Raw genomic sequence first — 12,854 nt, forward strand, 5'->3', positions numbered from 1 at the left:
TGTTGAGGGAAGTAAGTTGCTGTTATAAAAGACAATTATTTCAATTCCAAGTTGCCAGATAAAAAACTTTTTTCCTCCTGAAACAGTGTCCAGTTTCCAAATCCAGAAGCAAGTCCAGTTTAGTTACATTTATGCTGGTGCCTTTATCAGCAGTTGGTCTTAGAAACTGAAAATAGAACCTTTGCACCTCTCATTTCGAAACATTAACTTGGCTTCAGTGTGTATATGTCGCAGACTTTGCACCCAGACACTGCTTTTTTCCCCTCCGCTGGCTGCCAGAGTCAACACAGTGCAGGCAGGTTGTCATTTGTGATGTGAGCATATAAGAGGGTGTTAAGCTGTCACAGCTGTCATCATGCTTACGTCCAGCTTTGATAAGAGGTGCTTTAGTGTGACTCACTCCTATTCACTCTACATCCCTCTGTTTACCTTCGTCACTTATTCCTTGTTCTAGGTGTCGTGTAGCTAAGCGTCTCCACCTCCACTAAATGATACAGATTCACAAATGTATGCACAATTCCTTAATTGGTCCATCGCATGGATCATCACAGAGCTTGTGGCTCTAGTTCACTGGGGACCTGTAATTTATCATAGCATGGCAAATGCAAATCGCACTTAGAACCTGTAATGACACTGGAGTAATTCAGCTCTAAATTGATAGACAGACAGAGAAAGAACCAGGAAGAAGATAAATTTCTTTATTTCTTCCCATATGAGTCATAATTTGTACAAATGAAGGAAGAATACTCTGAATATAAAAGATAAAAATATAAATGTATGCATAGAAAATACTTAGTTTGTTTTTGTCATAATGCTGCCACCCAGTGGCTGGTTAGAGAAACTTCAGGCACATATAGCTCAGTCCATTTATTGAGGCAGCAGTCCAATAAGAGCAAGAGTTTGAGATGAGAAGAGGTCAGCTCAGGTGTTAGGGATTTATAGGCTGTTCAGACTTTGGTCTACAAACCAGACCAGGTACATGACAACACTGGAATGTGACTAAAGTCTGTACACCTCACTCAACCTAAGCTGCCCACTTTTAAACCCTTTGCTTTCTCTTGGGCTACATCTTTGGTAAGATTACACATTAGAAGAGGCCAGACAGGGGGCTTCTGGTGAGGAGAAGAAATCGCAGAAGCCCTCCTCGGACAGGTGTCCGTACTCATTGTTGTAGAAGGTCTGTCCTGACAGCTGGCTGAAAAAGTTGGGACGGTGTCTGGAGCTGCCAGCGCCACTGCTCCGACCCAGAGAACCATGAGAGGCTGTGAGAGGCTCTGTGCTGCTGCTGCTGCCTACACGACTAGAGAGAGCAAAAATATTAACATTTCAGTTACATATTGCATTAATGTATCAGGAGTTCAGGGGGAAATTTGTAAATGCCAACAAATGTCCATCTTTGAGCTCAATATTCATCACTCTGCTAAAAGTATTAAACTAGTATTAATAAAGGCAAAGTATTGTATGCCTTTATTACAGTGACAATGGAGAGATGACAGGAATTGAAGGGAGAGAGAAATATGACATGTAATAAATGTCTGCAGCTGGATTTGAACTGTATTCATTGCAGTTATGACAGGTTTTAACTAGTAGACTACCTCAGCAGGCAGCAAAGATTAAATTAGAGTAGATCACTCGACAGACATGTCATATTGAACAGAAAAAGAAATTGTCTCTCAACACTTTCCTTTCATGTCGAACACCTGGAGAATGTTATGCTGCGGGGCATATTTTATTGTGTAATGTGTGGTTAGGTTGTGGTTGGTGTTACAACTGTCACTAAGGAGACCATTGTAATTTTCACTGAACTTCCTTATGGATATCTGTAACTTCAGGTTACTAGTTACATCCTTGTTTCATTAGACTGAAATCTTTCACCAATCATAAATTGAAAACGTTGTGCTCTTTAATTTCTGTGGAGTGGCATTCATCAAAAGTGTCAAGTGATTCACCATAAATCAACCTTGAAACTTAAAGAATAACTCGGCAACAAAAAACAAAACAAAACCAAGAGTAAGTTTCACCTTTGACAAGTATTTGTACAATTGTTCTCCAACAAAACATAAATGAGCCACAGTCGCACTTGTATGAGATTAATGTCTCAAATGATTCATGTCCCATGTGCTGTTTATTCTTGACTCAATTTTAAGGATGTATATCTTCAATAGGAACAATATTAACTATCTGTACATGTGAGATTCCAATGAGGATAGAAAGGAAGACATAAGAATTCAGAATAGTGTAGTTTTATAGATTACCATTTCCAGATGCTGCTCTATTGTAATCTGCTCTGTCCAAACACATTTCGATGGGATGTTACATCATGCTAATGACTTACATAAAGCTCACATGTTTATTTGTACACTCTTTCCATGTGTCACATTGTATAGTGTGTCAGTGTGGCAGTAGATTTCCTCTCTATCTTTAACTTACTCTTATCAGTAGCTGATTTTTATGCTTCAATTAGGTTTTGTTACCATTTTGCCAAATTTACTATACTTACATCCTGTTAATATTATTGGTGGTTTCTTGTTGTTCATTTCTATTGATATTAAGTATTTCCTACATTTTGCTCTAATTAGGAGTGAGTCTCTGGATGAATTATATTTGTAGCATTTACTGCAAATTTAAAGCATTTTTAAGTGTAATTCTCAGAACTTGGTTAAATAGTAGTTTTGATGACTCAGACTGTTGCTTAATCCTGCTTACTCATGCATAAATGGAAACTGCTGGCGCTTACTTTGCAATGTCAAGTTTCACTACACATAAGTCAGAGAGTGATCTCACTGTAATGTATGTGTCTCCATTTCAGAGACAATGACTGTTTTCTCATATTGACTCTGAAATACCACAAACGTAGCATTTACTGATATTGTGTGTCGTCATATTGAAAAAGTCTGACTATATAACTGGCTGAAAAGTTTCCAACAGTATCTTAGCTTTGGTATGACTAACCTTTTTGAGATGCCCCCCCTGTGCTTGTGCTCAATTCGCTCAAATTCTTCCGAGGCCAGAACCATTCCGCTGTCCGTCTGGTTATCCTGGGAACAAAAATGAGTGTGACATCATGTGAATTCAATGACTTCACTTGACCTCGCAGTGATCTGTCTCCAGTGGCTGGAAACTATGTTTGATAATTATCTGAGGAGAAATTTCCCAGATAATGCCATTTAAAAAAAACCAAAATGTCACCAGCCGCTTCATTTTGACCAGTTGATGATGAAAAAAAGGTAAGATGCTCACTTGAGAAGCCTTGTGTGGGTGCATCTCCAGCGGCAGCTCTTCAAATGTCTTCACTCTGGGTTGGCACATTTTTGAGGGTCCCACAAACACACAGCCAGCAAACGGCACGCAGTTATAATATCTGGTCAAGAAGTATATAAAAGATGATCAGATACAATCCTGACTGAACTGAAAACATTGCAAAGTATGTTGTGCTGAGTGAGAAAAACTGTTTTTTTGTTGTTGTTGTTATGAATGGAAATGACTTCAGGTTATTCCAAAGATCAAGTGATGACACAACATTTTATTGACAAAACTAAAACTATTTCCCTTTTTCAAGTTGTCTCTTTCCATTCATGCTCAGTGATTGTCTGGAGTCTATGAAACTATTCTGTATATAAGAATCAGAGTGATACATTAAAATCCAGGCAGGATGATGCATCTGAAGAGTAACAATACTTTTTTCCCATCTCATGAAACATCTCATGACCCACAAAATGAATCTCATTTTGTCCCACAAAATAAGATTCATTTTGTGGGACTGTCCCTAAGGGTGTGTGGGCACTCTTCGAGAACAGTAAATTGACTTAATTTTAAGTAAAAGAAAAAAAATCTTCTTGGGGAAGTTTACCTCTCAGTACCACATCATCTCTTCTCGGCAATATATGATTAATTGATTGATCGACTGGGAAGTTTTACAGGCTGAAGTCTCAGGCCTTGTGTGAACTCCAACTCCAAACTTTTATTTATTTATTTTTTATTTTATTTAATAATTTCTTCAATAGACGTATGCTTTTTTAGGTGTATATGTGCAGGTTGAAGTCACCCTTCAAGGATAAGACCGATGATATTCTATATTTTGTTCATGTAAAATAATCCCTATGAAAAGACCAAAACCAAAAATACATTTATCTGTCTGCCAATACAGTACTTTCCAGCTATCCTTGCTTGTCTGTGGCTCTCAGCCCTAAGCCCTTTTCTTCTCACTGAAGACATACATCTTGAGAAACTGGGTCAAGACTTTCAATTTATAAACAGGTCAATAATCTCCCAAAACAGCTGGCAGCTGTAGCTTTTAGCTAAAATGACTAAATGATGCATTTGGTGGGATATTTTTTCAGCAGTGGAGGGGAAAAAGATAGATCAGGCATTGGCTACACAACAAATAAAGAATACTTGTGAGTAAGATCAATTGATTGTTGATTTTGGTCTTTTATTGGAATTTGTTGACAATAACAAAAAAATGTTTTTGAGGTTTCCAGCTCCATATTAAAGGAAGACAGAGGAGGCATGAATGAGTACCTGGTGGGCAGAGTGTTGCAGGCTAGTCTCAGTTCCTCTTCAGAGGGAGGGCGTGATGAGGCCTGCGAGAAACCATCATCTTCTGAGCTCTGTGAGTGGTTCAGAGGGATGTAGTCCTTCGAATCCTGAGGGAAATGTGTTGAAGATTCAAAGACCTGAAAACTCTTTATAAAACAAAACTCACAGAATCTTTCAAGCAGTGAACTTACAGGTAGGCTGTTGTCCTGCAGCAGGTCTCCCAGGATCTGCACCAGCGCCGGGAAGGTCGGCCTCTCTTTGGGCTCACCATGCCAGCAGGCCAGCATGATACCATATCTACCAGCAGAGGGCAGCATAGTCACAAAAAAGATGACACTAAACTCTTCAACTTCCCAGACTCAATAATATAAGTACATGTTTGATCCCATATCCTCTCAAAATGATGACATTCATGAGCAGATTCACGTTTTGTTACATATGAGGGAGAAGGAATTTATTAAAGGGTACACTGACATTTCAGGGGAGGCAGTCTCTGGTGATCTCATCCTGACACCATCCTTCAATCGTTTGCAAAAGTCTTCATCAATCTGCACTCCTGGGTACGGAGACGCACCTGAACATTGGCAAAGGGGGGGATGAGACGTTAATTAGCAAGTCAGAGAAAGAGAAAACATATTATTGTGTGTTTGGATAATAGAGATCATTACTTCTGTTCCTATTGCTTTTTGCAGCAACAGAGATTTACAGACACTCCTTCATACATTTTGTTTCCTTTGATTTCTGTCTTCATGAAAAGATTAAATTTGTGTTTTTTTTACCCAGTGAAAATATTTCCCAGAGGAGAACTCCAAAAGACCACACGTCGCTCTGGCTGGTGTACACTTTGTCAAAGATACTCTCGGGAGCCATCCATTTTAAAGGCAGGCGAGCCTGAGAGAACATTAAAACACCAGACAAATATTACACGAAAGTCACATAAACAGGAACGGCAGCTGCCTTTAAACTGAGTCATTATGCTGCTGGCTGTGAAAAAAGGACTTATGATGTGTCCCCACAGAACAAAGTAAAAAGAGATGAATAGTAAACTCTATAGTGAGAATGAAAGTGCCGTACATTGCCTTTCCTGACGTAGTCGGGGTCTTTGTATATGTCTCTGGCCAGGCCAAAGTCACAGATCTTCACAATGTTGTTCTCTGACAGGAGAATGTTCCGGGCCGCCAGATCTCTGTGGATACACTGCGGATACACACAGGACCACACATACATCATAACTCTGCGGACAGGTGTGTGTCTAAGCTTGTGTTTGTGTTTGCGTAAGCTGTCACCACATTGTTTTCTCTCATGAGTGAATTACAGATATGCATTTGGAGTAAGTAAATCACAGGTTGGCTGTGTGTAATAGTCTGTTTTGTTGAAACTGTGTTTTGTGTGTGTGTGTGTGTGTGTGTGTGTGTAGGTGTGTGTGTGTGTGTGTGTGTGTGTGTGTGTGTGTGTGTGTGTGTAGGTGTGTGTGTGTGTGTGTGTGTGTCAGTTTGTAGCTGGGACTGGACTATGTCTCAGCCATGCAGGAGATCCAACATCACTCACAAAGCTGTTAAATAAACGTGCCTACAAGGTCACAACAGGTTTAGAGATATCATTTAAAGCCAGGCAGTGTGCTAACAGATCAGTTAAGGGGACTTTTTTCAATTTCAGAATATATATATATAGATTGTAGGCTGGACATTTACAGACTTTGTTCAAGCAAGTCTCTGATGAAATGATGCTACATTTTGGAAGGCAGCTCCAAATCTACTTTTGTTGAATGTTAGAATGTCATTAATTACATTTACTACTACAAGTACTATGCAAAGCATTTAAGCTTTACTTGAGTCTTTCTATTTAATGCTAATTTATACTTTTACACCACATTTTATACAGAAATATTTTACTTTTTACTCTTTAGTCTGCAAATTGGTTCCAATCAGGTATTTTCCAAGAACCACAATGTGAGAATGCTTCTATTGATATTTCAATAATATATAACATACCCGAACATTTGAAAGGGGCTGCATAATGAGTATTTTCTATACCCTTTAAATACATTCTGCTAAAAAAAATGTTCTATTATTTCACTTTCAGATTTCCTCCAGACATGTTTTAAGATTTATATAAATGACTCTACTTTGAATAATAGTTTTTATCTAATATGGTTTTCCAAGTTCAATTATCTTGTTAAAATCCTGAAAATGGCATCTCCTCCTCCTGATAAAAGGGACCACTATCAGTGGATAAATATCAAAACAGAACTTCTAGTGTCAAACTGAACAAACATCATTTGGCACAGTGAAGCTCCAACATCCAACTGAAGGAATAAGAAAAAACAACAACTCATTTTTGAGTGCAGGAGGATGTCAAGTAAAATTTTGAATCAAGAGGATCATGATTTGTATATTGCAATATTCTGCTACCACTGCTCAAATCACTCCCGAGCTCTGTCCTAATTTCATACTACATGACAGCTGCATGCAATATTAGTTATAAGTAGTTATTAGTATACAAGGAAATAATGCATTTAGTGTGGAAGAGAACATGAAGCTGTGATTTGGTGTGCCACTGCCAATTAAACTTCACAAAGATGTTATTTTCTATTTCAGAGGATCATCAAACATCCATGATTTTTTTTAATGTTTTGCAGCTGCGAGTAGGTCCTTTTGTGCATTGCATTGTGGGACAAAAGCATCTATCAACAGCACATTTCAAAAATCGTGACGATTTAGTAGGAATGCAAGTGTGAAATCAAAACATACTCAAAACCTGCTTAGTATTAATTTTAGATGTAGTGTGGAGCTGGGGCACGGCTAATATAATAATAAGCAGTCACATTGTTAATTAACAAGCACAAAGGACTAAAAAGCTGAACGATCCCGGCTACAATGCACTGGGCCTGAAGCCGATCCTCCGGTGACAATTCACCATCACTCATTCACTAACTGCTGATGTAGCACGGACAATTAACCTTTCTGGAAGCCAGGAACTCCATCCCACGAGCCACCTGGAAACTGTAGCAAATTAGATCTTCTATTGTCAAAGGAGTTTTCCACAAGTCCTCCACTGGAGAGAGAGAGAGAGAGAGAGAGAGAGAGAGAGAGAGAGAGAGAGAGAGAGAGAGAGAGAGAGAGAGAGAAAAGATAAACGTCACAAATGTGTATATGTAATATGATAACAAGTTAAACAATTTACTCTTAAGTCACAACAAACTCACTTTTCTCTACAGCAGGTTTCTGACTGGATGTGTTGGAAGATGGAGTCTGAGGACTGATGAGAGGGGAGGAGGAGGGAGAAGGCGGGTGGCGAGCTGTTTGGTCCATTTGACCTGCCTCGATCATTCGTCTCACCTGGCTCTGAGTTTTCGGAGACCGATCCTAAGTGGGGAAACAGGTAAAGGTGTCACCTCCGAAATAAAAAAAAAAGCAACAACAATCCATGTGTCATAGATTTAAAAAGTTTGTGAGCAGTTGGTTGAAGTTTCTTAAGAAAATGCTGTTTAGTAAAAGAGCCAAAGACATATAACAGTTAAACTACAGCAAAGAAAACTCATGTTGAAGATTTACATGCAGTCAACTTATCACATCAATACAAATCAAGTGAAGTGTTTTGATACCCTGTATGGGAGGAAGAACTCTCGCTTGGCTCGCAGGAAATTGGACAGATTCCCATACTTGCAGTATTCCACTATCACCATCAGTGGACCTGTTGACACAGTATATATATATATATAGTATATAATGCATATACATGTCAGCTGCTTTTTGTTTAGGAACTGCTCTCTTCTCACACCATATTATAATAGCGTGGGTCTGCATTCTTTATGTATTTCCTGCCTGACATTAGCTGTGAGACTTTTGTTTAGGGTGAGCACAGTAAACGCTTTCAGCTGTGCACCCCTCAAAAAAGCACTCTATAGGTCAAAATTATATATGGACAAAGAAGAAGAAAGACAGCTGTTTGACATTCTCAGTGCATTTTCTCTTGTGAAGAAGCTTCAGGGGGGTAGACAAAATAATGGAAACACCTCATAAAAAAAGGGAATTTCACTGTTAGTTCTATTCAGTTTTGATGAACTGTTATTGCCTCTAGCATCACTTATCACTTTACAATACAATACATATAACATGAGATACTGTACATAATGCATGTACTCACCGTTTGGTTTGGTGCAGGCTCCTAACAGGTTCACTACATTCAGATGGTTACCAATGTGAATCAGGATCTTTAACTCCGACATCAAGGCCTTGTGCTCACTGGCTGTTGCTCCATCTGAAACGCACACATCCACAGAAACGAAGATTTCAACCCATTTTCCTTTATATTTTTGCATGTATATATAATATAGGCATATGGCACTGTACCACATCTCCATAATAAGGTATGCAAATGGAAATTAAGAGACGTTAAGCTGTCTTATTGAGATGTACTTCAAATTTATGCACTAGCAGCTTCTCAGAGAACTTCCTACAATAATCTGAGATTAATGCCACTGAAGGCAGTCACAGAAAGTAGCTTGGAAAAGTAATTTTAACAGGTCATATACAGTATGCAGATTAAGACGTATCTCACCCTTCAGCATCTTGACAGCCACAGTGTCCAGACTTGTGCTCTTGCTGATGCCGTAGATTGATGCCTCAATTACTTTTCCAAAGGCTCCATGGCCTAAAACCTTTCCTGTGTCAGGGGAGAGAACAGAACAAAAATATTCAGGCTTATTGATCTATGCAGGCTTAGTTTTAGTCTCATTGTAATACACAAACATTTGTGGTTGGGAGCAGTTACAAAATGTAAATGCATTTGGCATCCCATTTAGAGGGGAGGAATTTGAATTTGAATTGCCGCATTTGGAAAATAACATGTTCCCATAAGTTGCAGTAGAAGAACAGATGCTTTTCCTCAGGGTGTTTTTAAAAAGCTGTGCTGGGAATGAGCACATATTTAACATTAGCACTTTACTTGGCAGCACTTTGCCTAGCTGGCTGCAATCCAAGCTCATGCCATTAAGGATTCTGGAAATGGAAAAGTAATTCAGTTTCATCCATCTATTTCACTTTCATCAGCGCCTGTATATTCTTCCTCCCCATTCACTTCTTTACCCGACCATCCATACATCCTTTCTCTCCCACCGGTTGCTCACCCAGTCGGAGCCTGTCTCTGGAAATCTCCCACTGCGATGAGTCGTAGGGCAGGTATTCACACTGCTCATCGAGAGGCACCTCCCCTGGGTCCATAATGATTGACAGATAGCCTGTCTTTATGTCTGCCGGGTTAACCTGAAGCACACGGAGAGAGAGAGAGCTAATGTAAGGTGAGGAGGTGAAAGATCAAGTTAGGCTGAATAGCTGGAAATGATAAACGAGGTGGTAGTAAAACAGTAAAACAAATGAAACAATATAAGAAGAGAAAGAGGGAAAGGTTAGGAAGAAAAAATGCATTCTTGATGGTTTATGCTAGCAAGGCATCCCTGTAGTATGTTTTAAAAAAATCAATAATTTTGGCAAATTTGCTGCAAGGAAGGCGTGGGAAGTGTTTTTGTAGAAATAAACAAATAAACAGCTCACACACAGCAGACCTTTAATGTCCACTTATTATTTATTGCACCAATAGTAATTATTTGTTACTTTCAGCGCAGCACCTACACTCTGTGGCTTGGGATTTTTTTTTTACCATACAACAACCTCTTTAACCCTATTGGATGAGCGGAAAAAGGGTTAGGATTAGGGTTAGGTGAAACTGTGGTCACCCAACAAACATTTTCTGAGCGGCTGGATATTCTTGCTTTATTTTTAATAGCTGTTTGGGGGCCTGCTGTCCACATTTTGCACAGCACTGCAGTGATTTACCCACCTTTTCGAAAGCATGTTAAAAATAACCTCTCACTACTGGACAAAAAAAAATATAGATAAAAGAAGATAAGAGAAAAGCCATCAATGTGTTAATCATCATCCCCTGTGAATTTCTGTAGATCAACTCTGTGAGGTTCAGTTCAATTCAATTTTATTTCTATACAGCACCACACATCACAGCAAAAGTGATCTCAAGGCACTTATCACATAGAGCAGCACACAGCAAATATCAGGAGCTCTCAGGGGCAGTAAATTGCAGACTGACTTTGAGATCAAACGGGTTGCACTTGAATACCAACAGAGCTGCCTTGAGTCAAAGGTTAAATAGTCTCCATCACAGACTGCTGGCTTCACTCACAAACACACACACACACACACACACGGTGATAACGGCGACCTCTGACCCGTTTCACATTGCAGAAGATGAGGATGAGCAAGGCCCAGAAGAAAACAGCGATCACTCCAGTCCCGATGAGTATTACAATCTCCACGTTGGCTTTGTCGCTTGATCCTTGACAGACACAAAAAAAAAGAAAGAAAGCAACTTTTAAATGCACTGTACACATTTCAGAAACCATCCATCTATTCTCTCATAGATGTTTTAATTGAATTTCTTTCTTTGGTGACATTACTTCTCACTGACTGTAGGAGGTGCTATATTACAAACAATTGTTCCCAGCTTTCTCGTTAGCTACTTACATTAAATCTTTAAGTTACAATGATGAGCTAAGCATCAATTTACTCAATTCAGCAATTCATCAGTAAACCACTTCCAGCAAACCCATTACATAATTCATTCTCCATATAAAATTCCCCCGCAGTCAATGCCTTTGATTTTTTTGTGGAGTGCTCTACATAAGAACACAAGCTACACTGACAAGTGTGAAGAGGTGAATGATGAGAATTCAGACCAGTATATTTTGTGTGAAGATGTGAGCTTGAGGGCAACTGTGATTTCAAACCTGAGTGCTCTTCAAAAAGTACAGTGATGAGTGTGTGAGTGGATTTGGGTGTCTAGGTGATATGTTATATGAATATGTGTGTGTGTGTGTGTGTGGGGGGGGGGGGGTGTTTGTGTGTGTGTGTGTGTGTGTGTGTGTGTGTGTGTGTGTGTGTGTGTGTGTGTGTGTGTGTGTGGAGGGGGTGTTTGTGTTTGTGTGTGTGTGTGTGTGTGTGTGTGTGTGTGTGTGTGTGTGTGTGTGTGGAGGGGGTGTTTGTGTGTGTGTGTGTGTGTGTGTGTGTGTGTGTGTGTCTCACGCGCACCGATGACGTGGACGGCAGCTGAAGAGTGAACACAGCCACGTTGATTGCAGGCGCGGCAGGTGTAAAGACCGGCATCCTCCTCTCTTACTCGCTGTATACTGAGTGTGCGGTTTGCATCCTGCAGCTGGATCCCTGCGAGGATGCATGTAATGATTAGTGACACACACACATACACACATACAGACGCAAACCCATACTTCATTGTGAACCATAACACATCTGTAACGTCTCACCTCTCACATCATCAATTCAGCAACATTTTCAACAACACTTCTTACATTTTTGGCAAACCTCTGAACTTCAGGCTATATAACTACTTTATTATCATCCCGTGTGTCGAGCTGTCTGTCCCTGTGGCCCCTCTGAGTGAACCCAGAACATCAGCTGTCACTCAAACTCATACTGACCACCCCTTCCCCTCCTCAGCCCCTTCATCTCCTTCAGATGTTAAGAGGAGATGCATGCTGAGAAAGCTAATGAACCGTGTCTATCTACCCTGTGGGATTTTATGTGAGTGTGTGTGTGTAGTTGTGTGTGTCTGTATGTGTGTGAGTGTGTGTGTGTGTGTGTGGGGGGGCACATCTGTACATGTATTCTTGTCACTACTGCTGTTTGGTACATTTGTTCTAGCGTATGAGTGTGTGTGGGTGGGCTGGGCTGTCGGGTATCTGTGTGTGCGTGCCCATTTTGGCCTTTAATATCTCGAGTTACATTTTATTATGACAGCAACATCTGCCAAAAGTTTTCTTAAACATCTGCTCTTGTAAGTTATGTCTATACAGAATGTTACAAGCTCGGCTGCAATTCACCTGAGCAGAATAACCTCGTGGGATGATATGAGTTCTGCTAAATTAAGATCCAGCAAGGCAAACTTTATGAGAATATCTCAGACACTGGTGGTGCATGAGTATATATGTCATGTATGTGCGGCTGCTGAGTTAGAGTGTGGGTGGCAGCGTGGTTGTGTAGGTGCAGGTGTATTGACACACACCTGACATTTGGTGGAGAGGCTGGTTGTCTTTGAACCAGGAGAGGTGGGGCAGGGGTCTGCCTTCCACATCACACTCCATCCGCAAGGATTCGGTCACATTCACTGTCTGGTTGGTGAGGCTGCGCTTGTACCGAGGCGCCTCCAGGGCTACAGAGAGACGGAGGGGACAAAAGAAAGAGAGAGAGATTAAGAGAGGGAAGAATAAATCAACACTGTTACTTCTT

The 12,854-nt window shown here is 40.2% G+C and overlaps 1 protein-coding gene across 1 annotated transcript in view; it reads right to left on the minus strand.

Annotated features, from left to right (window-relative positions):
• Positions 1-682: 682 nt before the first annotated feature.
• flt4 (fms related receptor tyrosine kinase 4) overlaps positions 683-12,854 on the minus strand; it is a 43,062-nt gene continuing 30,890 nt past the window's right edge. The window contains exons 14-30 of the mRNA XM_053324263.1: positions 12,631-12,777; positions 11,640-11,771; positions 10,781-10,887; positions 9,668-9,803; positions 9,100-9,204; positions 8,686-8,799; positions 8,144-8,232; positions 7,745-7,904; positions 7,499-7,593; positions 5,614-5,736; positions 5,319-5,430; positions 5,014-5,113; positions 4,731-4,836; positions 4,522-4,646; positions 3,241-3,361; positions 2,953-3,038; positions 683-1,300 (exon numbers count right to left, since the gene is read on the minus strand). Coding sequence (XP_053180238.1) covers positions 1,081-1,300; positions 2,953-3,038; positions 3,241-3,361; positions 4,522-4,646; positions 4,731-4,836; positions 5,014-5,113; positions 5,319-5,430; positions 5,614-5,736; positions 7,499-7,593; positions 7,745-7,904; positions 8,144-8,232; positions 8,686-8,799; positions 9,100-9,204; positions 9,668-9,803; positions 10,781-10,887; positions 11,640-11,771; positions 12,631-12,777 — 2,078 coding nt within the window. The 3' untranslated portion in view covers positions 683-1,080. The remainder of the gene's footprint in view (positions 1,301-2,952; positions 3,039-3,240; positions 3,362-4,521; positions 4,647-4,730; positions 4,837-5,013; positions 5,114-5,318; positions 5,431-5,613; positions 5,737-7,498; positions 7,594-7,744; positions 7,905-8,143; positions 8,233-8,685; positions 8,800-9,099; positions 9,205-9,667; positions 9,804-10,780; positions 10,888-11,639; positions 11,772-12,630; positions 12,778-12,854) is intronic.

The sequence above is a fragment of the Scomber japonicus genome, chromosome 8, assembly GCF_027409825.1.
Source record: "Scomber japonicus isolate fScoJap1 chromosome 8, fScoJap1.pri, whole genome shotgun sequence".
NCBI lineage: Eukaryota > Metazoa > Chordata > Actinopteri > Scombriformes > Scombridae > Scomber > Scomber japonicus.